The sequence below is a fragment of the Sesamum indicum genome, linkage group LG9, assembly GCF_026168435.1.
Source record: "Sesamum indicum cultivar Baizhima isolate 11 linkage group LG9, ASM2616843v1, whole genome shotgun sequence".
In the NCBI taxonomy this organism is placed as follows: domain Eukaryota; kingdom Viridiplantae; phylum Streptophyta; class Magnoliopsida; order Lamiales; family Pedaliaceae; genus Sesamum; species Sesamum indicum.
In genome coordinates, this window is record NC_142665.1 from 6,297,290 (window position 1) to 6,323,569 (window position 26,280).

The 26,280-nt window shown below is 37.5% G+C and overlaps 2 protein-coding genes across 3 annotated transcripts; one reads left to right on the plus strand and one right to left on the minus strand.

The window, feature by feature from the left end:
* Nucleotides 1-495: 495 nt before the first annotated feature.
* On the plus strand, nt 496-15,129 carry LOC105170779 (AP-2 complex subunit alpha-1). The gene is made up of 27 exons (XM_011091689.3): nt 496-978; nt 4,243-4,374; nt 5,214-5,339; nt 5,502-5,564; nt 5,640-5,737; nt 5,817-6,024; nt 7,021-7,092; nt 7,245-7,337; nt 8,177-8,278; nt 8,386-8,483; nt 8,834-8,915; nt 9,020-9,108; nt 9,491-9,596; nt 9,704-9,769; nt 10,361-10,467; nt 10,552-10,656; nt 10,742-10,862; nt 11,002-11,181; nt 11,282-11,524; nt 12,904-12,984; nt 13,087-13,251; nt 13,366-13,452; nt 13,564-13,689; nt 13,780-13,860; nt 13,959-14,030; nt 14,382-14,461; nt 14,549-15,129. Exons 1-27 carry the CDS (start codon nt 847-849, stop codon nt 14,706-14,708), a joined length of 3,075 nt encoding a protein of 1,024 aa, XP_011089991.1. The 5' UTR covers nt 496-846; the 3' UTR covers nt 14,709-15,129.
* Nucleotides 15,130-15,832: 703 nt separating this feature from the next.
* LOC105170888 (DDT domain-containing protein PTM) lies at nt 15,833-25,572 on the minus strand. 2 transcript variants are annotated; one of them, XM_088885327.1, is made up of 10 exons: nt 25,322-25,572; nt 24,158-25,064; nt 22,924-23,622; nt 21,498-22,719; nt 20,798-21,086; nt 20,529-20,653; nt 19,969-20,417; nt 19,829-19,857; nt 17,511-17,981; nt 15,833-17,381 (listed from the first exon to the last, which is right to left on the minus strand). In XM_088885327.1, exons 2-10 carry the CDS (start codon nt 24,994-24,996, stop codon nt 16,381-16,383), a joined length of 5,124 nt encoding a protein of 1,707 aa, XP_088741453.1. In that variant the 5' UTR covers nt 24,997-25,064; nt 25,322-25,572; the 3' UTR covers nt 15,833-16,380. The 2 variants fall into 2 exon arrangements, with proteins under 2 accessions (XP_088741453.1, XP_011090113.1); XM_011091811.3 differs by having other exon boundaries at nt 24,158-25,141.
* Nucleotides 25,573-26,280: the final 708 nt, after the last annotated feature.

Genomic DNA, 26,280 nt, shown 5'->3' on the forward strand with positions numbered 1-26,280 from the left:
ATTTGTATAATGTATATTACTTATATGCACATATAAAAGATTATAAAAAAAAAAAGTAGTTAGGATGGTTGAAATAGGTCTGGATTCAAACCATTGCAATTTAAACTCATCCTCAAAACTCGATTAAAAATTCAAAATATGTCCTAATCAGAGCGATTCGGGTTCAACCCAAATCATAGTATTTAATAAAATAAATTATTATATTTTAAAAAATATAAAGAATAAATTACTATTTTTTTCATAAGAATATAATTTGTTTATTTATAATAGCATAAAAAAAATTATTTCATTTTTTTCCTAAAATCATATTATATTCCTAAACTCTTTACCGGTGCTCTGTCTCGGGAGTCACAACCCGCGTTCTAATGCGGGCTTACCCGAGATCCAGATGGATCATGGAACTAGGCTCCAACTCCACCCAGGACTTGACCCGGATGATTAAATGTAAATTAAAAAAAAAAATTGTTTGAAAATGGATGGTGAAAAGCTGAGGAAGAGCATTTTTCAAAGGAAAGTAAAGGAAATGATGGTTGTGTGTGTGTGTGTGTGTGTTGAATGTCACTGACTCACTGTAAAAGCAAATTAAATTAATTAATGCTGAAATAATAAAAGTCGTCTCCCTCCACTGTCCGACGGCTTCTCCAGTTTTCTCTCTCTAGATCGCACCTCAGGCACGGTGCGCCCTGCTTTCTCTCTCTGCATCTACGCACACATATACATACGGAGCCAAATTGTCTTCCGCGACCAAGGGACTCGTATTTGTTTTGGATTGTCTAATTGGATTGAGATCTGTGAATTTCGTGGCCGTTGGATCTGGAGGATTGCCGGATCTGAGGGCGTTGAGAGATGGCGCTTTCGGGGATGAGAGGATTGTCGGTGTTCATAAGCGACATACGGAATTGCCAGAACAAAGAGCAGGAGCGCCTTCGTGTTGATAAAGAGCTCGGCAACATTCGTACACGCTTTAAGAATGAAAAGGCAAGTCTTTGCATATGTGTATAGAACTATCTGCATGTTACGCGCTTTGGGTTTACGTTTAAGTGTCTAGTTATTTTGTTATCGTTTTGGCAATTCTGAATTTTGCCACTTCATATGAACTGGAACTGAGAGCTACTGATGCTAATTTGGAACTCAATTTTAAAAGTCGTCGATTGAACTGAATGGGAGGTGCTGTTGGTGCCGCCTAGTGCGGGAGTTTGTGTTTTAGGAGTTCTAGAATGCAGTTTGCAGCTAGGAAAAGATTTTGGTAGGTCATTTGATTTAGGTGCAATTGGTTTATTGCCTGCGTGGAGGTCTGTTGGTCACTGTTAATATTGTCATGAGCAGAATCAAATACAACCAGAGAAGAGGTGAAACATATTTCAGTTTCTGCGTGGCATTTCTTCACTTTTGTGAATGTTGGTGGTACTGGAACCAAATTACAGTCACTTTATGCCGGAAATTAGTTGGTGAATGAGTTGTGAGTGGGTTTTCTATCTAAGTCATGTATATGGTGATTTGGATTTCAGATGCTATGATAGTTACTTAACCGAAAGAGCTCACGACAGGCAGATTTTCTTCTGGCGTCATATACATAATTGGAAATGTTATCCATGTTTGACAAAGTTCATCGCCTTGGAGTTTTGATATGAGCCATTAAGCAACTCAAGAATTCTTGCAGTAATACTCCTTGGCATCAATGATAAATAACGCGTGCTGAAGAGGTGCAGGAATTGATACATTCGAATTGGATTCATTTTGAAACTCACAAACATCTAAACGTAGGTGGATGTCATGAATTTGTTCGATATCATTACCTCTGAACTATGAAATTAGAATATAAAGCACAGTTCTGGATAGATGTTTTTGTGCTCATCAAGGATCAAACCTAGGCCTCTGACACATTAAACTTTGTATGATACAATCTGATTAAAGTATCTTATCTATAGAATTCCATGCATAGGATGAATGGTTAAAACACAGAGTGACATGTTTTCGAGAAAGAATGTAGAGTAGCCATGTCATACCCTTTGGTTATACTGAAAACAATCAGGACGACATAGCTAGGTTCCAATGCCATGATTGTTTTACTGTAAATGTATACTTTATACATATCTGAAATGAATAAGAAACAGTTGTTTAATGCATCTCTTCGTAGCAGTCTGTAATTAAGTATAATTGCATGCATCTGTTAGTTGACATGATATCTTATGAACTTAGTCACTTGCCAATATTTATAGTTGTATATCTTACCAATATGGTTGATGTTCTTGTTATCTATCTTGCGTAAGTAGGCTATCATAATTTCTGCAATTTAAGCATCAATATGATTGCTGCTAACCCCCAGGAATGTGAAATGATAAAGTTTTAATTGGTGTGATCCATCTTTTAACCTTGAAGATGTTTTCTAATACCTACCCCAGGGAATAAAACAATAAAAACTATTTGCAAATCTTTAGCTCCTGTGTGCAATATTGAATTAGTTTTCTACTGCACATAATGCAAATAAAACCATAAAAATGACTTTGAAGTACTTCATCAGGTGGCATTATCATCTGCTCTGTTATGGGCCCAAATGTAGTCATACAATACACTTGTTAATATATCTACTAGATGCATGCTTGTGCGCACTAGTAGAAACAACCTACAGCTTAGGAAGGTACCAGGTAAGGTGGCTGAGATTGGATGTGCTATGCATGATTTCTCTGAAAAGGCATAGAATCTGAATGGAAAGATGATCCGTTCTGTTGGAAATTGATACTGAGAAATAAAATGGGGGCTTGGTTCAGGCAATTAGGTGCTAAAAGATTATCCCTTCTGGGAAATAATTATGCTGTTCCCTGGTGGAAACTGATTTTGGCATAAAGTACTCAAGAATTAGCTTGGCCTACAATTAAGGGAGAAATTATTTTTAAAATGCAGAAAAAAAAGAAAAAGATTTGAGGTGTTTTGAAAATTTTAAAAAACTAAGTGGCACCGTGGTGAGTAACCGCGGTGCCACAATTTATATTAAAAAAAAAAAAAATTCTATGTCACCGCGGTCATTAACCGCGGTGACATAGTTTTTTTTGAAAAAAAATTTTAATGAGCCACAGCGGTCACTGATCGCGGTGGCATGATTAATTTAATTAAAAGAATATAACAGTTGAAGAACCGCTATCTGAAATAGTGGTTCTTCACTCAAAATAAAAAAAAAAAAGTGGTCAACACAGCAGCCTGCAGGTGCTGAGCCACCGCACTTATACTTTGCGGTGGCTCAGCAATTATTTTGGCCACACTTGTTTAAGTGTGAACTGCAATGGAACTTCACAACACAAATAATTACTCATTTTCCCCGCATTCTCATTCTTGTTCTTGCTCTTGCAAAGCCAGTTTTTCTTGTTCTTGCTCTTGCGAACACGAGTGTCACGTGGCATTAGTTGAAGGACGCGAAAAAAAGCTATGTCACCGCGTCGTACGGATAAAGTTGTATCCGGATTTCCGGACACATCTTCTGACCGATGATTTAACTGTGCATACAAAACACTTGTATCAATAGGGCCAAAATTAGCCATACTCACTCAAAATTTTTTGAAAGAGAAAGGTGTAAATGTTGTGCAAGAACAAGAACAAGAAAAACTGGTTGTGCAAGAGCAAGAACAAGAAAAACTGGTTGTGCAAGAGCAAGAACAAGAATGAGAATGCGGGAAAAATGTGTAATTATTTGTGTTGTGAAGTTCCATTGCAGCTCACACTTAAATAGTGTGAGCTGCAATGTCACGGGCCACACTTAAACAAGTGTGGCCAAAATAATTGCTGAGCCACTGCACTTACACTTTGTGGTGGCTCGGCACCTGATCACAGCAGCCTGTATTTTTGCAGGCTGCTGGCTTGACCACTTTTTTTTTTCTTTTTTTGTTTTCAGTGAAGAACCGCTATCTCAGATAGCGGTTCTTCAACTGTTATAGTTTTTTAATTAAATTACTGACCGCGGTGGCTCATTAAATTTTTTTTTTTAAAAAAAACTATGTCACCGCGGTTAATGACCGCAGTAACATAGAACTTTTTTTTTTTTAAAATATAAATTGCTTAGTTTTTTAAAGATTTTCAAAACACCTCAAATCTTTAATTTTCTTTTTTTTTCTGCATTTTTAAAATAATTTCTCCCTGTATTTGCACTCAGCATTATTTTTTCAACTTGCAATACAGCAAGGCAATATATGTTTCCTTTTGAATTCATGATTATTGGTCCTCATTTATAAATTCATGCATGTAATTTGACAGGGCCTAACACCTTATGAGAAGAAGAAATATGTGTGGAAAATGCTTTACATTCATATGCTTGGCTATGACGTTGATTTTGGTCACATGGAAGCTGTTTCTTTGATATCTGCTCCTAAGTATCCTGAAAAGCAGGTATGATTTGTTACCAATTTTGCATTATATTATGCCCTCAATCTGGCTGTATAATAGGGTAGTATTTTCCATCAGCATTACTTTTTTGGCATGTAACTATTTACTAAGCCAAATTGGTTTATTAAGTTAATTTGGGTTGGCATATAGCTCTCATGCAGTTTTGGCTTTTAAGCATTCCTCTTCCCCCTTTAAGTTTTCATTTTTGTTGTCTTCTAAAATATTGTTTAAAAGTATGTACATTATTCAATGCACATTGAAGGTAATATTTTGATTTCTCTTTTCTTAAAGGAAGTTAGTAGGCTACATTTAATAGGATTGTGGGTAACTTTCAGCCTACATTTGATAGGATTGTAAGGCAATAAGTTGCCTAAACCCTTCTTCAATAGGAAAGTTGTACTAAGAATGGAAATTATCAAAATATTCTAAAAGATGGTTAAAAGTAGTAATAAGGTTGTGATGTTATTAAAAGGAGGTAAGGTCCAAGTTAATGCCAAATAGAAATGATATTGGTTGCATATCTGCATTCTGTTATTGAATCCTCTCAGAAGAGGTAATGTCTGGTGAGTCCGTATGAAGGAGGAGAAAGCAAATTTCGACTTGCACACTGTAGTGTTACTTTTCTGGACCTCTTTCTATTCTCTCTTATGATAATCAGCTAGCTTATGGACCTAGTGTTGTTGAAACTATCTCTGACAGTTTACATTTTTCTTTTTTTTGTAATATTTGATTCATAATGACACATGATATTACCTATATTCTCCGTGTTTTTTTTTCATTAATTACTTAAGGATATGGCTTTTCACTTATGGTGGCCTTTTATGGTGCTGCTGCTGTTGCAGGTTGGCTATATAGTCACATCATGTCTGCTGAACGAGAATCATGATTTTTTGAGATTAGCAATTAATACCGTGCGTAATGACATTATTGGTCGCAATGAGACTTTTCAGTGTCTAGCATTGACATTGGTACGGATTTGGACTCTTTTTTTGTAATATATTTAATCGGATAGTTTTATGAAGATGTTGGTAAATATAATATTTTGCTATGAGTCTTATTACCCTTGCATATTCACTAAAACATACTTTATGGTTCAACCTCCCTGTATCAATCTTGATATATGTATTTAGGTTGGAAATATTGGTGGGAGAGAGTTTGCTGAATCACTGGCTCCTGATGTTCAAAAGTTACTTGTAAGTGAATAGCATCCTGAAGATATATGTTGAATGACAGCTGATAAAAGATCCTGATATTTAGTATTGCTCCAGATTTCGAGTAGTTGCAGGCCGCTTGTGAGGAAGAAGGCTGCACTATGTCTCCTACGTCTCTATAGAAAAAATCCAGATGTGGTGAATGTAGATGGCTGGTAAAGTTGGTACTTACATTTCTTGTTTGTTTTATTGAATGTATACCAAATCAATCAGTCCTCTTTGTCATTTTGGTAGGTCTGATCGAATGGCACAACTATTAGATGAACGTGACTTGGGTGTCTTGACGTCTTCAATGAGCCTTCTAGTTGCTTTAGTGTCAAACAACCACGAGGCCTATTGGAGTTGTCTTCCAAAGTGTGTTAAGACATTGGAAAGACTAGCCAAAAACCAAGATGTTCCACAAGAATACACTTATTATGGTATCCCATCTCCCTGGCTTCAGGTTTGTGCTTATCCTTCTTTCTATTGAGGTGGTATTAAATCTATTATTTATTGCCTGGTCTTTGATCATCTACTCAATGAAGTACAGCCTTTGTGATTTCAATTGGCAAACTTAAGTGACATTTGCTTCTCAGAGAAAAATAAGCAATGAGGAGAAGAATTTTAAGGTTTGAGGTCCCTAGCTTCCATCAAACTGAGGTCTCAAAATGCCACAATTGCACCTGGCTTTCCATTTAATTTGTTCCTTTAGTTGTTAGTGCTTCAGAAAGACGAACAAGGATGAATGTGACATAAAATTGTGATAAGAATTAAAACATAAGCTCATGATACCAAACTTACCAAGAGACCAGCATCAGAATGCTTCTCCAGGACAATTTACTAATATCAGAGTCTGAAATTTTCAGAAATAATTCTGTCAAAGAAGGATATAACTGTTCAAAAAGAGCTAAAAGAATCTCTTATGAGTTGCATTCACAACGAAAAATATTGATTCAGGAAAATTACTTTTATTGCATTTGGCCTAAACTGGTTAGATAATGGTGTGAAAGTTGTCTTGGAAGCAAAAGGAAAAAAGTCATTGATCATAATAACTAGATAGCAAGGAGTATTTCCCAGTAATTGTAAATTTTATGAAGTTTTGGTTTGTCGAGAGCCCTGTCATTCACGTGTCCTCTTTTGGACATTATCTTTTTATCTTTGGTTATATTATTAAATTTCAGTCCTCATGCAGCCAAAGGTTTACTGAAGTCCCCATGGTTTTGTTTTTGTAATTTTTCTTGTCTTATCTCCCCTCATATGCCAACACAAAGGTTGTACATGCATACTGAAGTCCCCATGGTTTTGTTTTTGTAATTTTTCTTGTCTTCCCTCATATGCTAACACAAAGGTTGTACATGCAGTACTTTATCCTCGACTAGCAGCATACAAGAGAGCCTTTCTCTTGATTGCTTATCAATTTTTAAGCATATTATGATGGTTTGATGACTGTGGTCTGCAGGTGAAGACAATGAGGGCTCTTCAGTATTTTCCAACCGTTGAGGATCCAAACACCAGAAGATCATTATTTGAGGTCTGAAGTTCTTGCTTGGTTGGGATATCATGAATTTTCAAGTAATGTTGTCATAAATGTGGGATTGTGGGTTTGTATAGTGCATGAGTGATTTTATGTTTTGCTTTTTGAACTGATATATCTCTTTGACAAATCTATTTTCGTGTACTCAGGTTTTGCAAAGGATACTTATGGGAACTGATGTTGTGAAAAATGTGAACAAGAATAATGCATCACATGCTGTGCTTTTCGAAGCTCTTGCTCTCGTAAGTTTTCCCTTTATTTAATTGGAAGCAATGAGTACAGGTCAAAGGACTACACCGACTAGGTTTGTTACAAACTCTTCAGGATTATGTCTAAACAACTCATACTTATGGCTTTTGGAAATCCTGTCATGTTATTGGCAGCAAACCTCTTACTTTAATGAGCATTTTATGTCATTAAATACATGTAGTTCATGTACTTATACATATGGTACAGTGGTAGCAGAAACAAACTAAAGCTTGGCTGTAGTCTAGTTGGAATTATCATTTAAAATGTTGGAAGAAATGAAGAATTAAATATATTTTTCTTAGGAGGTGTGTGTTGATACTATTTAAAAGCTTCTATTTTAAATATCAATACATGTAGTTAATGTACTTAATACAGATAGTAAGTGGAAGTAGAAACCGACCAAAGTGTAGCTGGAGTCTAGTTACGGTCTCTTAAAATGTTGGAAGAATGAGGGATTAAAAGCTTCTATTTTAAATTTAGATTCAGATTAACATTATTCCTCCAAAAGCACTATTCCGATGTCTCAATGTGGTAAAATAATTCTGCCTTCCATGTGGCCAAGAAAAATTCAGATATAATTCATCTGCAGCTGTAGAAGTTGCTGTTTCTATGAATATGTGCCTCAGACAGAAAAGAAAATCTTTCAGAAGTTTACCTTTAACCAAAACATTGGGGACAAAAAATAATTTGGCTCCAAATTCTAGTGCATTTAAAAAGTCACATACGTAATAGCACATGGGCACACCGCATCTCTTATTATTCTTCTTAGTTTTACCTTTTTTTGGCATTTCTCCAGTTTCTAATAGTACTTGGCTTTACATTGTCAACGCAGGTCATGCATCTTGATGCAGAAAAAGAAATGATGTCTCAATGTGTTGCATTGCTTGGTAAATTTATATCTGTTCGTGAACCTAATATACGATATCTTGGTCTGGTAAGTTGCTGCATAACGTGAAATTGGAAGAGTTTTTAAATTTGTTTCTCTAAAGCAAGTTCGTTGTAGTTCCTCATAGCATACACCTTTCTATTACTCTGATGCAGGAGAATATGACTCGGATGTTGATGGTCACAGACGTGCAGGATATCATTAAAAGACACCAAGCTCAGATCATTACTTCCCTGAAGGATCCTGATATTAGGTTGACTACAATTGTTCTCTGATCTTCTAAGACTTCAACTGCTAGGCATTACAGTTATCACATGTTAGGTATAAACAGTTGGAGTTACCCATTTGGTGCAGTGTTTTATCAACATTTGGGTTGATCCCTTTATTTAATTGGAGTCTGGGAATTCCAATAGAATTAAGGATTAGCGCAGACAAGGATTTTATTGTTTTTGCCTGGAGTATCAGTTGCTAAATTCCTTCCATCATATTGTTGTTGCAGTTTTTCTTTTCTCTTGGTTTCAATCATGTCTTGCTGATTGGGACCAAAAGTTTGTCTTTAGAGTTAATATCTCAGAGTTTTCTGACCATTACTTATTTGTACAGCATCAGGAGACGTGCCCTTGATTTGCTATATGGCATGTGTGATGTTTCAAATGCAAAAGACATAGTTGAAGAATTATTACAGGTTTATACTAGCTTATCCACTGATCTACTATTCTAGTTAATAGCTCTTTTTTTATTACTCCTAAACCATGAAAGAAAGCTTTCCTGACGTTAATCTGATTTCAGTATCTTAGCACAGCAGACTTTGCAATGCGTGAGGAATTATCACTTAAAGCTGCTATTCTCGCTGAGAAGTTTGCCCCTGACTTGTCATGGTATGAAATTCTTCATTAGAGAATAATTGCACTTACTGATCCAGAAATCAAGTTATTCAAAAAGTTCTACTAGTGGGGTTCATGAATAATCCCTCTTCTACTTCCCTGCTAATTTTGTGGTTGACAAACATTGACATTGATGTCAAGTGTAATTACGTAAAAGATAGCAGTTCCTCTACTTTTCATAACGTGGGGGGTATCTAAGTAATTACCTGTCTTACTCTTGCATGTCCCAAAAAATGTGAGCAAGCTGTAGAACATTGGTTAGAAATGCTTTGTGCCTGAAAATAATTTTATATATACACGCATAATCTTGATACACTACAGTATACTTAATGTACTAATAATGTACTAATATATTTCTTATCCTCTTCTCCTGCAGGTATGTAGATGTGATTCTTCAGTTGATTGACAAGGCAGGTGATTTTGTCAGTGATGATATTTGGTTCCGCGTGGTGCAGTTTGTTACAAATAATGAGGATCTACAGGTACTTGAACAATCTTCCATATTCTCGTATTCATGATGAGTTTCTATAGGCTGTTAATGAAGTTTCAATGAACTCATGTGTCCGTCCACTTATAAATATTTTTGCAGCCTTATGCAGCATTGAAAGCTAGAGAGTATCTTGATAAGCATGCCATCCACGAGACCATGGTGAAGGTATGTTGCATGATGCAATTTCTTATTATGTGAGTTTCAAGTAGGATAAATCATAGCTGACTTGGTTTCCAGGCAACCAACATAATAAAATTACTAAACTGGGTGCAACACTTCGAGTCCAATCCCAGATTGTTGGTTGAGTGGGGATGGATGGGAAATAAACATCCACCCCTCATCCAATAACCATTAGTGGACTGGGATTGTTGCTTTCCGTCCACCATGGAATAACAGGCCGATGTGTGTTGCTAAGATTTCAACTTTAGATTTCACTTGCAAGCTGAATGAAGATTATAATAATCAATATGGGTTCTTAGTGCATGAGATATTTTTGATCAAATTCTTGTATTTTGCATTTGATCCCATTCTAGTTCTTAATTTGTTATCAACAGTACATTTAGCATAAACCTAATTAGGTGGTGGATGGACTAACAGTTGGTTGAAGAAGACAGATCATGCAATTAACGTATTCTTAATTTCTTTTCGAGAGCTACATATTTTAGATTCTTTTGGATTTTTCTGGTGATTCTGTGAAAATAATTTCTTGACTCGATTTTATTGCAAAACAGAATTAAGTGTTCAGTAGTGATACAGGTAAGTGCATATATCCTTGGAGAATATGGCCATCTTCTAGCCAGACGCCCAGGGTGTAGTCCAAAGGAAATTTTTTCCATCATTCATGAGAAGCTTCCTACTGTTTCGTAAGGGCATCTCCTTTTTGTGTCTTCCATGATGAATATGTCTTGTTTTACATTACTGTGTCTAACTGAATCATTTTTTACCAGGACTTCAACAATTCCAATCCTTCTTTCCACGTATGCGAAGATTTTGATGCACACTCAACCACCAGACAAGGAGCTGCAGAGTCAAATTTGGGCAATATTCAGCAAGTAATTTGTATTTAACAATTCATTTCCTTTCATCATTACATTGTATTAAAATGTTTTGGTACTCAAATTGGTTGATACGTCTCAGGTATGAAAGTTGCATTGATGCTGAAATACAGCAACGAGCTGTTGAATACCATGCTTTGAGTATGAAAGGAGCAACTCTTATGGATATACTTTCTGAAATGCCAAAGTTCCCTGAGCGACAGGTTGTAATATGAGATTTCCAGTTTTGACTTAACGAGTTTAGCCTTAATTCTTGTAGAGTTGGGTGAATAACTTTTGTGTGCAAGATTAGCTTTACTTGTTTTACTACCATTGTTGATGGTGAAAAATTGTTGGTCGCAGTCTTCCTTGATCAGAAAGGCTGAAGATGCTGAGGCAGATACTGCAGAACAAAGTGCAATCAAATTGCGGGCGCAGCAGCAGGCTTCCAATGCTTTGATGGTGACAGATCAACGCCCTGCGTATGACACGCAAGCTGTGAACCAGCCTGGTCTTGTAAAGTTGCCTAGCATGAGTAACGTGGTGAGATTGCATTTAGTATTAAAATCCATGTTTTACTGATTTTAAGGATCTGGTTTTCTCCCTAGTGAAAGTATCAACCAACAATTGTATATGAGGACAGGAGCGGAGCAATGCTGAACAAGGGGCAACACATGCAAATGGGGCTCTGACTGTAATCGATCCTCAACTGCCTAGCACGCCTTCTCCTGATCTCCTTGGGGATCTTCTAGGTCCATTGGCTATTGAAGGTCCTCCTGGTACTGGTCCTCAAATTGAACCTAGGTTGGCTTCTGACTTGGAAAGTGGTGCAAATGCAGATGCATTAGCCATTGCACCTGTTGAAGAACAGACTCAAACTATCCAGGTATAGTTCTGCTACTTTGTATATGTGTATCCAAGTTCTTGTCTATATATATGTCAATTCACATGTTTAGTTGCTCATAAGATGGTTCCGTTGATCTTATGCATGGTTCCATTAGGCTAATATCTATGCATCTGGGAAACGATTTAACATTTGTTACAACTCACATCATTTCTCAGGCCCGTAAAATCGTGAACTGAATGTGGAAACAGTTTTAAAAGCCGGATTAGGCGACCCAAATGGGCCCAACTCATATAGCTAAATGTATTTTGAACCTTGAAATGGTGTCCCGTTAAGTTCCTCAGCTAAAAGCTGTGCTATGTCTGGGGTTATTATTGGGGTGATTTTGATGAGTGGATGTTAAGATGAGGGGGTATCTGAAACTGTATAAAGGATAGTGATATTGATACTGTTCTGGAATTTAGTGAAAATGGTTATAAATGGAGAAAAGTATGTTTGGTGTTATTGTGACAGCAAGGTATTTTATATTCATGTGTTGCATTATATTTAGATTATTAAAGTGATTGGACTAGAATTGTCGGTATAGGTTTGGGGTTGGATTTGGGGGTTGGGCAAACTTTGATGGATTCACAATCCATTAAAATTCAGTAACACAAACATTTAGAGGTGGTTTAACACTGATTTTAGAACAGCCTGCGAAAAAACGCAAACAAAGCCTGTGCTATCTGCCCAGCTTTAATTTCTTGCTGAAGTTTAATAATGATATGGGTAGATACTAGTCTTTCCATGTTTTTTATTCTGTCTAATTCAAATTCTTGAAGACGAGGCTTATTTCCTATTTCCAACATTTATCTTGTGGCTTGTCTAGGTGACAGTCACATGCATGCTTCATTCACCTTAAAAGATGTCATAATGATTAGTTATGTCTCTCATCTTTCTCTTATTTTGGTGAGACAGGAAGTGTCCAGTAACTCTTGACGATGAGATTTAAACAAAGAAGTTTCTGCTAATCATAAAAGTAGAAAAGAGTGTTTTGTGTTTATTTGGTGCATGGGCGCTAGCTCTCATTGAATCATAGACAACTAGTACCAGTAGCTTGGATGCAGGATTTGAGTTTCTTCTGTTAAATATGATTTATAATTAGAAAGTAACATGATACTATAAACTTCCTGTATACACTAGAATGGTTCCAGAAATTAATTATGAAATTAGAAACTAATGGTTTTACATGTCATGCCCTTCCAGTATGTAGTCTAATTTGTCCTGAAATGCTACTGTTAATAGATTTTTGGGGATATCAAGTCTGCTGAGAAACATAAAAAGTTCATAATTTAGGGAAGAGATGGTGCCAGAACACTTCACTGTAATGACTTTTCTCTTGAGTTTATAATTCTAACTGCTTTTTTTTACCTTGGATGCAGCCAATCTGTAATATTGCGGAAAGGTTTCGTGCTTTATGCATGAAGGATAGTGGGGTTTTATATGAGGATCCTTACATTCAGGTGCTCAGCGTATTTCCTCTCTTGCAGTACAAGATCACGTCGTATTAGCTATAATGATTGTTTTGCTGGTATTTATTCTATAAAGTTTTAATATGATTCCAGATTGGCATTAAAGCTGAGTGGCGAGCACATCATGGGCGACTTGTCCTCTTTTTGGGAAATAAAAATACTGCTCCACTCAGTTCAGTTCAAGCTTTGATATTGCCTCCATCACATTTAAACATGGAACTCTCATTAGTACCTGAGACTATCCCACCAAGGGCACAGGTTTAGTTACTTATAATTCCTTTTTCTTTATTGGATCCTGTTAATCATATCCTTAAGTGTTACTGAAATCTCCTATAAGGATTATAATTGAAACCAAATCCGTTGGCTGCTTAGGTTCAATGTCCGCTTGAAGTACTCAACCTTAAGCCAAGCAGAGATTTAGCTGTGCTGGATTTCTCATACAAGTTTGGAACTCATGTGGTACTACTCAAGAACTTCGAATTGACTTCAAGGATAAATTATGGGGATGGGGGGAGGGGAACTGGGGAAGGGAGCTTCTTCATGCTAACATATGAATATCTTCACCAACAGGTCGATGCAAAACTTCGCCTTCCTGCTGTCTTTAACAAGTTTCTTCAGCCAATTACAGTTTCTGCGGAAGAGTTTTTCCCACAATGGAGATCACTCTCAGGACCGCCATTGAAGCTGCAAGAAGTTGTATGTGTTTTCTGAATAGTGTAACGAGAATGTATGTTCTTTTCAAGTCCAGAAAATAAGTATCTGAACTTATTTTCGGAAACTTAACAGGTGAGAGGTGTAAGACCTATGCCACTGTCGGAAATGGCGAACTTGTTTATCAGCTTGCGGCTGATGGTTTGCCCTGGCCTTGTGAGTGCTTAATACTGTCCTTTTTTCAACACCATTCTTGGGGTATTTCTGCCTTGTATCTATATGTAGAATTTTACTTTCTCTGGTTTCCTTTTCAGGATCCCAACACAAATAATTTAGTTGCAAGTACAACTTTCTATTCTGAAGGCACACGAGCTATGTTATGTTTGGTAAGCTTATAGTTAGGTTCTTTTTTGATTGTGCCTATATTTCTAAATAAATATGAAATACAATTTTACTCTGAACTTCATGCCGAGTGTTCAAGAACAATGGCTAGAATCTTTGCTCTTGCAAAATGATTCCAAGTTCAGGGGTAGAAATGTGTATCAGAGATATGCTTAGCATCATATGCTGGAAAGTGGTTCTCCATCCTAAGATGCTTAGCCTGTGAACCAAAAAGCATCAGCCAGTGTACATCTGATATAGGATTTAGGCTGCATAAGTTTTGTGGCTACTTGTGACCTTTATGTTTAATTAATGACGGATATACCTTTAATGTGAACTCCATTGGTCATATTCAGGTAAGAATAGAAACAGATCCAGCAGACAGAACACAGTTGCGGATGACCGTTGCATCCGGAGATCCTACACTAACATTTGAGTAAGTCTCCGATCATCCACCTTTATCGAATACAATAAATCGTCGAGTTTCCCTTCTGATCATTGAGATTCTCTTAACCATTTACAGGTTGAAAGAGTTCATTAAAGAACAATTAGTCTACATTCCTGTTCCTTCCACGGCACCTAATCCTGTGCCTCCTCCTAATCCCATTTCTCCCCAAGCTCTGCCAACCAGTCCCCCTACAGCAGTATCAGATCCTGGAGCTCTTCTTGCTGGTTTGCTTTGAGTGTTTTTTTCCAACCTATGTGACCGCACTACTCAGCAACATTGTTTATATGGCAACACCGGTACTTCCTTGATAGGCACGGTGGGGGATGAACAATACAATTGCACGGGCTGGGCTGGCGGGAGTAAATGGTGAAAAATGTATGTAATCGGCATAGCACTAGAATTGGGATTCTTGGAGGTTGTGAAAGTTGTCATATTCTTTAGCACAGTTTACTGTGCATCAGTGAGGTTTCCTCTTTTTTTCAGGCGAGAGGTCCGTGTTCTTTTTTTTCCTTATTTTCCCCTTTGGGTTTGTAGTCAGGTTTTACTCCATTGGTTTCTGTAATATATACAGGCATATAAGAAAATCTGCACAAAGTAGCCCTCCCATTTGTAACAAATGCATTTGTTTGTCAATCTATATGTAGACTGTTAGATCATTGTCTTTGGCTTCTGCTTGCACACAGTAGGAGTATTTATAGGGTAAAACATGTGTCGTACCCGCAATCATCATCATTACAGTATAATGTCATGTTTCCTTTTTAGAAAATCATAAAAGAGTATAGTATTCAGATGAAGATATTGTAGGAGTATTCATCGACTGCTATTCTGATAGTATGTTAAATCATTCGTGAACAGTAGAGCATTAAGTTGACATTACTAATGACACTCGCATACGAACATAGTATGCCCTCCATAACAAAATATCACCATCTCTAAAAAATAATCCTCCCCTTTAACCGAGTTTGACCTCTTAATTTTTAATCTGTGATTCTCACTGATTCAAAATTTGGTATGCTGTACCTTAATTTGCACTCACTAGTGATTTCCTTACCACATGCTTCTATGCATTTATTAACTTACCTTCTACATTCAAAAAAAAAAAAAAAAAGAACCTTCTACATCATTCAAAAAAAAAGAAGAAGAAGAAACCATTGAATTTCATCCAATTAGGAATCTAAATAATTTGGAAGACAAACTTATCATGTGAAATAGGTCTTTCTTTCCAATGGTTCTACAAAGTATACAGTAAGTCCTTAAGACTTAATATTTTCTAAGTCTGACATAAAAAGAAAGAATGACAAACAGAAAAAGTAGAAAATTGAACGGAGAACGACGCATCTCATCCCAAAAGTGAAGCCATTTTGTATTGTTGCCACTTGAACATTTGATGAAAGTACTCTTTTTGATGATCGACAAAATTGTGATGATAATATACAGTTGTAGAAGTAGAACAAAGGGACAATCTCTAAACAGATGTAGAAGATACTCCACACGCAAAATAATCATATAAGCTCCAAAAAACCTAGCTTATCCATCATCATCAAGAGTAAAAGTAAGTTTCTCTATTCCACAGGATTGAGGGAGAATCAATCTCAACTCTTTGACCTTTGTCTTCTACCATCCGGCAAACCAGCCATGTGATTACAATTTCATCCAGCTGATAACAGCAACTGATTAATGAGGTGCTGTAAGTGAGTAAATGGGAAAGCCCAACGGCCTGAGGTTAAATGCTCACAGCATTGTCACATTGCCATTATGGCACCTCAATGGCCGCCTATCTCAAGTCAGAAACGTGGAATGACTTGCCATCCTGATTTCACAGTCCAGCCCAGTCTCTCTGGCAACTGCTATCAATCACCACTCTGAACAATATATATACCCTCCAGCATCAGAAACAAAAAGTTACACTACCTCCACTCACGGCAATTGCCACACCTCCAGCCATCCTCCCAAGAAGATGATTCAAACCATGGAGAACAGTGTTTATGTATCCACATACCACAAATCTGGCAAGAAAGATCTGGATGTGGTTTGGTATTAGAACAAATCTTACAAGGAACTCTCTGCAAAACTGTTTCTAGAGATATGACTGGATCTTCTCGATCATACAACATTTCAAGTGTTCCATTTTCGGCAAGTGCAGAATTTTCCATGTTATCTGCTCCATTATCTGGTGATCCTTTGCCATTTGCATGGCCACAATCATCCGGTGCAAGCAATTCATTGAAAGAGAAATAGGTTCGAGGGTCAAATTTTATATCATCAGGACTAAGACAGTCATTCTCTAGTGTCATACTATCATCCAAGTTCTCCTTAGAAGCAATCCGTTGAACGTGAGGGGAAAATGAATCCTGCGTAGAGCTAACAGCATTTGCTTCTGACAGGTCGGATACTTTGATTTGAAAGGAATTGGTTATATGTCTCTTGACAGGCAACTTTGCAGTAAATTTGAAGATATTTGCTTCAAAAGGTGCAGATACGTCAAACTGAAAACGACCTGCCTGACAAGGAATATCTTTTTGTTCCTTGATAAGTCTTCTGATGGGCAACTTCGGCGGCGCAGGACCAGGCTCATAATCCACTTCTGACTTGTCGCCAGTGCATTGCTTAACTTCAGAAAGAGAAACAAGAGGATCATCTGCGGCTGCAGGACTAACTCCTGGCTTTCCAGGTAATGCAGAATTAGCTGTTCCCACTTCCTTGTGACGATCAAAACCAAAGTTCATCATCGAAATTTCCAGTTTTCCAGCCTGTCGGCGCTCTGTTTTGCCCTCCAATACCTTATTTTTCTCTGGATCCAAGTAAGGACACACAGGAGATTTAATCCTGCGGCACTTGCAGCATCTGAATCCCACCAAGAAAATAATCTTAGACTCATCCAATTCTACAGAATCAGCATGAAACCAATCTGCAATGAGCACAAAGCCAACAAATTAATCACCTTCAGCATAGCTACAAAACTAAGAGGAGCCCTACAATAAGGAAATCAACGGTGAGCATCTGAAATGAAGATTTTGGCTCTTAAACACAAGCTTACATTGGCATGTTTCACAGCGAATGTAAATTAGGTTGGCATTGTACGGCTGATTACAAAGACGGCAAAGAGGTTCTGGCAAGTCTCTATCTAGATTGCCCCTCAAAAGAATGTTCTTTAATCTGAAATCCATGCCAGTGTCTTCATAATTCTTCTTCCTCCAGATCAGACCCCAGTGTAATTTTCTACTTCTTGTTGCAACTGCAGAACAAGTGATTGATTTCACTGCAGAAGGATGCTCCAAAGTTCCAACAGCTGGTGACCCTTTATAACCTACTAAGTTTACATGTTTGGTGACATTAGCTGGATTTGGAGATTCTTGTCCTTGAAGGTGCAAAGGACTTGTAGGTGATACATTACTTTTTTCCACTTGTATGGTGGACTGGATCTCGCAGCATTGCTTGCAGGTGATTAAATACTCAACTTCATTCATATTAACTGTTGAACTGGTAGCACATTGGACATGACAAAGACCTGGTCAATAGAACTCTTATTAGTTCATAAGCCGATGTCACAAAAGATAAGACCACATTCTTTGACACTAAAAATATTTACAAGGTGATCCAAAGAATGCTTTAATTACATACATGAATCAGATTATAATTAAATACTGTATTGCATCATAAGGTATATTATGGTTTCCTGCCGTACATCATTGTAAAAGTGAGAGAAAAAATAAATAAATAGTATCCACTACATTGTACACACTACTACAAGCAGTATTTTCAGGGTTAAGGATGTCACAAAGTTGATAACCATGCCAAATACCATCCTTCTTCGTTTATTCAATAACTATGCAGCACATTGCACCACCAACCATCGAGAACAGCTTAGTTTATCTCGCATGATCATGAAAATATTACTTTTACAAAGAATGAAGAAAAACACGAGGACGGGCACATGTGGGAAAATATATAACAAGTTTCTGCAAGAAACTCTACCCGTTATCTGCACAGTTTGTTGCCATACACGAAATGAATTGCATGGTCGATGCCCAATTTAGTGTAATTAACAGTGGAGCGAGATGATGACAAAAGGAGATCAAATGAGAAAAATGAGAGGAAGGTAGATCAGCAAGTGAATACTGAAACTGGGGGCTTCAATTGTTATCATAATAGTGGAGCAAGGCGATGAGAAAGGAGATCAAAAGCAACGGATGAGAGAAGGTAAATTAGAGTGAAATTCGGAGAACATGCAGCAACTTTTGGCATATGTCACTAGAAAATGGCTATTAATCCTAGAGATAAATGTTAATATGCCACCTGTAAAAGGAACAGCAGATGCACACTAACTTTAACAATTCAGATACCTCATTCTCCACATAGTAAAGTTCTAGAATTTCATCTGCCTGATTTTGGTCCATAATCCATTGCAAAAGATGGACCAGTAGCTTCTGGACTGAGGAGGGGTGGAATATTGTTTATGCAGGATCCTATGGCGAGATATGTTAATTTTTTACACTAGGATCCACTTAAAACGTGAGATAAAGTGCACCTTCAGGTGCAAGACATGGCTGGTTAATAAAGGATAATCAAATGATAAGAGTTTACTTATGAACTATTGATCTAGTACATGACATGTACTACCATGAAATTGAGATCAACTTGCTTTTCTGCTAGGCATGGGATCCAGCCCTAATCAATGCCACTTAGTAGAGTTCATCTCAATTACACAGGAAGAAAAATGATGGTAAGTGCTTCTCTAACCTAAATTTGGGAGACCCTCACCTGTCATGACTCATATAGTCCTACTAGTTCACATCTGGACTTCTGTTTACTCAGAGAAATGGAAGGGAAATGCTCAAAGAATAGAACATGCTTAAGGATACAAATGCCATTCAATTGGCATTGACATAAAGTTGCTAGATAAGATTTGTATGTTTGAAAGATAAACTAGAGAGGAAAGAAAAGAAAAACAGGAAATGACAAGGTACAGGCTCATGCAATTATAATTGCAATTCATACCTACTTTAGAAAAGAAAAAATGATAGAAGACCCTCAGACTCAGATTGGTTGAAACAGAATATTCTACATCCTTCCCTGAGGTGACTGCATTGGAAGGGGCAGCCTGCTGGACAATAAAGTTTAGCCGTGGAGCAAGTAACTTTTTTTCTTGTAGTGAAGGATATAAATAGAGGTGCAATTAGCTTTACCGTCACCATCTTTTATATTTTTCCACAAACTACACCAAAAGTTCATTGCTTCTAGTACACATAGTTACTTCCTTCTATTATAACGGAAAATCTACACTTTAAAGTTCTGAGTGGTTAAGTCAAACATATCCAAATCTAAATACAAGAATATGGTTTACTATGACAATACCTTGGCATCCACTGCACTTGACAGCATTCCTGGACATAAAACATCCAAAACATTAATCACTAACAAAAGGGAAATTGGAACATAAGAATAGGTGATTGTGCTGAAATGGAAAACTTCGAGAAAAATGTGAAGGGAAATACCTAAAAAAGACATCTTGATGACATGAACAACAATAACTCCAGACCATGTTATCTTGCTTCCTGAAGTGATTAGAGAAAATATTCTTACGGGAAGCCTTCAACTGTTTTGTCTGCAGTTTGGGCAACAGATGCACAGGCTTGTTTTCCTCCACCTTTTGTTCATATTCTCTAATCAGATACAAAGGGATGTATGTCTGACAGAACCAGTATCTTTCCTTCCCATCATCCAGGATTTGCTCTTCTATTATATTTTTCATGACACGGGAGGGCAGGTGCTTCTGACTACCAAAAGCAGCACAGTATCTAATTTCTTGTTCAACTATTTTCTTATCACAAATAAAAGCATTTCTAAAAGCAGAAGCTTCTGCCTGGGGGCCTTTTCCATCAGAGGAGGTCTGCTCTGGGCGAATGAGGTCACCCCACCTTACATGAAAATCAAGGTATCTAACCTGATGAACATGAAAATATCAGAAGATATCATAGCTACCCAAAGCAAATGTTAGGAAAGAACGAATGGAGCATATACAAGTCCAAGAACATAGAAAAATATGAAATTGCACCTGAAGTGCGAGCTGTGCTGTGTTCCTACTGATTTCAACTGCGGACCGCCAGACAAGCCGCCTGCTAATTTTAGGAGTCTCATTTCCGTCAACATAATGTACACCTGGTATCTTTTTTGTACCACCTGCTATGCTTATAAGTTGTCAGTAAACTACTTCTGAAATTTGGCAAAATCATACACAGGAAGGTACATCACGGCCTTCAACAAAAAAAGATATAGCACTGGACTCCTATGCAGAACAAGAAAATGTTGGGATATGTATGTTACCTTGACGGGCTGATTTTTTAATGATTGAACATGGAAGAATTGCTCTTTGCAACATATGCTTTGACAGTATATCTCCTCGCCACCAGGTGAAGTCAGCCGACATATCCTGGGAATCAACTGCAACTTCAACCATGGTAGAAGTTTTCCTGGCACGTCTTCCTGGTCTACGTTTCTGAGTCGATCCAGCGGCAGTTGCTACAATCTGAGAAGTGGAAGAATGAGGAGAGCAGCCTCCAACAAACTTCGTCCAATCTCTAGAAAAAGCAATGGTGCGTACATTCTCCTCAAGCTGTAAATGCAAACACAGTTATGCAACTAGAAGCATATAGTTTAACAAACAAACATAAAATGTATTTCAAGCTAAAATCAGCAATATCAGATGTCGATTATTCGCGAAACAATGGGTCAGGATGAACTTCAAAATCCACAAAAGGTTCATTGGATACATAACAACATCTGTAATCCTTCAAAGCAAAATGTAGCAATCATAAGTTCAGAAAACAAATCAGGGAAAAGTCGGGCATGCCTGCCAGCATAAGCTAAATAAGGTGGCTAGGAATATGAGCATGCAATATTAATATCATTGCAACACAAATTCAACTACATGTACTGTCTAAACACTAACTATAATATTGACGAGTAATAAGGTCTTGGTAACAGAGATGAATAGACAACCTTCTACCATTAGTCGAATGCTTACTTCGAGCAAAAGGATTTTCAGCACATTGCAAGTAGTGGCCTGTTCAACTTGATTGCGCCATTGTTTCCTGAAAGTGGCATTAAGGAAAGGACCAACAATTAGGCCACTTAAGCTCTGCTCCATAAACATAATGTAGGCTGCAATGCTAGAAAGTCTCCCATCCCCATTCTTCATAGGACGAACCCCAGCAAGTCTCCCTCTGGTGGCATTTAAAGCAGCTGCATTTAACAAGCATCCTCTTTTGCTTGCTACAGGAGCCTTACAAGAAAAACACCAGCTGCATCTTTCCCTGGGGACTTCAACAAGCTTCTTCTCCATATTGGGCCAGAAAAATCGCATAGCAACAGCCGAGAAGGCTTTGAACTGAAGTACAATGCTGGCAGACATAGCTTTTTGCCGATTATCTGAAGGGCGAGACTCTGGAACTTTATTTTCTTCGGATGAAAGACCTGCCAAATTAGCAGCTGCAGATGCAGCAAAATCACCATGCAGATAATAATTTATGTAATCAGTTGCTTTGAAATAAGAGCCCATGTACAAGTAACCATCATAGGAACTTCCACAAGCCTTTCCATCAACTCTATTATTAAGTTCCAGGCAACGCGTGGATGCTTTGGCTTCTAGAGAAGTACCATTCAGAGGATCTCTGTATTTAACATTGATGTTTGTTGTGGGGCATGAAACAGTTTGAGTCACACTTGAAGTGCTTTGTTGGCTTAATTCACAAGGATCAGCAGGCTGACCAATTGAACTGCTAAATGACCCTGGTTCTGTCATTGTCATAATAACACCAGACTGCTCTCTAGTAGGATCTTCATGCCTATCAGACTTGATAGCTGTATCCAAAGAATTCCCACTTAGGACAGGCTGCTGAACACAGTATGTAAGACATGAAGGGACCAAATCTTCACAAATACGATTTTTATGACTTCCAGTGTTGTCAACCTCAGTCATCACTGTGACTGACTTGTCCAACAAATTAACTGATTGGGAAATACAATCTCCACTTCCCGTTTTGTTTACCAAATGAAAACCAACTTCAGAAATCTCTTTGCAAGGTAAAATTTCTTGCAGTAATCCCCAATACTTCATGATTCCCCTGCATATGCCTGAATACATGATAAAACACTCCGCTTTGGAATAAAGAGCATGAAGGACTCCAGGAATGTCATGTCTATTGTAGTATCTGAGACAATTTCCAGAGTTAATCGAGGCCTTCAATCTGCAACATTGTTAGAAGGAAGTTCAAACCTATTAATAAAGGAAAGAAACATTTAATATAACACAATGTCAGCAGCAAGGAACATGAGTCATAATTTGAACAGCAAGGAAGCAAACACCAACTCATCCATACATCTAGTGCAAAGGGAAAGAATTGAAAGCAAGATAAAAAGGAACTTAGTATAACAAGAAGTTGAAAACATACACAAGTAAATGGTCACAAGAGGCAACAAAAACTTGTTCATACGGATCGACACCAAAATTTTCTCCACCCCTTAAAGCTGTTCCCTGCATTAGTTTGGGTTCAGTAGCATTTATTTCACACTCAGGACAATACCATGAACCATCGGGCATTAACATTCTGTTCAGTCCTAAGCATCTTGGGTGGTAAGACGACGGACACCCATCACAGCAAACCAGCAATCCATCCATGCTACAAAGGCGGCATTCATCACCATTCCCATACTCGTCAATAGAATTCCCAATTGGTCCACCTGCTTGAGACTCCAGAAAATGACTGCTGTGAGATGATTTTATCTCACAATGCTCTGCAACACTCTGCAAGGGTTCTGTGTCCTTGCTGGCAGAAGCTTTAGAATATCTTCGATGGACTCTCTTGGGTTCAGATATTGTGGCCTCCATTTTACTTTCTGTGTCTATCCCTACTTCTGATTCCTCACGCAAATCCATTTCTGTTCTTAGCTCTTCGGAATCCAGAACATCCTCACATAAAATCTGCAAAATTGTTAACTTCTTTCCAGCTGATAAAGTGTAATAATCTGTCCCCAAGGAATGGATATAGAATCCTTTCCAGTCAGGTCCATTTTTATAACCCATTACCATCAGATACTGGACCAAGTAGATAGGCCAAGTTAATGTGTCAAGCAAGCCCCAATCCGGGCACCTATGAGCAATAGAAAGAAAATTAGATTTAAAAAAATTGCTTGATATTACCGGACTCAAAGGTTGATGCTGAGGAACACATGCACAAAAGAAAGCAAACATGAAAATTTTTCAGTAAACTAAGTCAATTGGGCAAATAACAGCAACACAATCAAACTATAGGATACCACTACATCCAGATTATGTCATTTCAATTCTCTACATCCTATTACTCATACAACAGAGGAAAAAAGAAAGGGCACCTAAATTGTAAAATCAAGTGTCTATTTAACACACTAGGGTAAAGTAAGCCAAAGCCACACAATGACTAGAAAATGAAAAAAAAAAAAAACAACAGAAAAAGAACAATAGTTAGCACGAGCAAGATAGCTTGCTTCATGCATATCAAATGAATGAAGAGTTAGAAATGTTTCTACTCAAATATGGTGAGAGAATGCAAGCAACCCAAGATAGGAGGGGTTCCGTCAAGGATGGTCGTCATGACATATATTTACCAGAAACGATCTTGAGCCTACAGAAAAAGGTTTGAGAGGTACCTCAGGCATTTTGATGCAAGCTCAGAACCATCTAATGAGAGCCTTTGTAAATGATGCTTCAGAACACGCATTAGAGCAACATGAACTGAGTCCAACAATGTGTTTGCAGCAGAGGAGTTAAGTGCCCCAACAAAATCATTTAACCCAAAAGGGTATAGGAATAGCGGTACACTAAATGAACGCAAGAAACTATATACAGAGAGAAGGTGCGAGACATACTCCTCCTGAATACCAATATGCCCAGAAGAAGGTGGCAATTCTGGTGGTGGAACAAGTGGCACTTCCATATCCAGATTAGCACCCCCCCCTCCAGGATCCTCACATGAATCGCTCAAAGAATCAACATCTACGTCACCATTACGACAATCATGAACCTTAACTACTTCACTTCCACCAACATCACCATTCATTATCTTACTCAACAGCGACGAATCATCAAGATTCGACTTTTCTGGCTCTCGTCCATTATCAACCTCCGAAACCTTTTGGTTTACATCTTTATTTAACAATGATTCGTCCAACTTCTGTCTTTTCTCAGACCATTTACCAGTTAAATCAGCATCTTCCATTAGAAACGCCTTTACTTTGCGGCTGCACAAATCCTCACAATCCCCGTCCTCGTATTTTATCCTATACATGCCTGAATTATGAACTATAATCCTACCCAAAAAAACGCCACTGCCCTGAACCTTTTTCCGCACATATCTACCAACTAACTTCATTGACCTAGTCTCTACTATCCTCTTCTTGCCACTGCAATCCACCATCATATTCTGGACATTATCAATCCTCCGTTTTCTCCCCAGACGCTTCTGACACCCGACCACAGCAGGCTCCATTCTATCACCAAAATAATGTAATTTCCCAGAAAATACCTAAATCAAGTTCACCATTCCTAGGTTGATTCCTGCAAATATATCAGCAACAAACAACAGTCGCCGTCATCAAATCAATCACATTCCACCGATCTCATGACCTTCACATCTACACACAACAACAAAAGCAAAATAAAAACCGCAGGCAATTCATTAAAAAAGGAAAAAAAAGGGCACCGCATACAAAGTTCAGGACTATCATTTAGATCTAACATCAAAAATACTGCAGCAAAATCAAAAATAAAATATACAAAAAAAACAGAAAATTGAAAAGTTTCAAATAACTAACTGGTTTCAGATTCTGATGCTAGCAATTTTACGGTTCCATCGCCATAAATGAGTTTCTGTACCCTCTTTCTCAATACACTAAACGAAATACCGCCATTGAAGAAGATTTGAGATGCGAGTGCGACTGGGCGTGTGTGTGATCTACGATTTTGAGATAGCAAAAATAGCCCTAACCAAATCTTCGCCACATTCGGACTCTCTCGATGGGAAGAGGAGCAGTTACTATTTGACTCGCCCCAGACTCGGTCTATGGCTCCGAACCCGCCTGAGTAAAAGAATTTGCAATAATTTCTAATTTTCTTTTTCTTAATCGGGTCAAAATATACTAACATTATTTATTTTTAAAAAGACTAATTAATTTTCATTTAAGTTGGAACAAAAATATATACATAATTCATAAACATTATCATATGATAAGATATATCATAGGAAAATATATTTAAATTTCTTCTATAACAAATTAAATATTCTTGCACAATAGATAATTATGCTTTTTAATATACTCTATAACAATAAATAAATGTATATTGAATTAAATTTACTAATATACAAGTAAAGTAAAAAATCTCATTCGTATAATAAATATATATATTTTTTTTTTGTAAGATAAAGATATCTATAATTAGAAAAATTTGCTACTATATCCCTCCGACACGTTGCAAAGTATAAACTCTTTTTTTTTTAAATAAATTTTAAGTAGCATTAAATTGAATACGAATAATAGATGAATTTAAATTTATTTTTTATATAAGATATACAAAGATGGGGCACCAATGAGTTGACCCGCGGGTTATGGATCGAGTCGGGGCCCCTGAACCCGCAACGTGTTTCAGGATGTGCAGTTGTAGGTAGAAATTGGCGGGAAGAACGAACCTGACTTGGTTTTGGACTTTCCCCGCCAATTTTTCAATTTTGTTTCTTAAACCAACCACCACTTGATTCCACCTGCTCTTTGTCGCA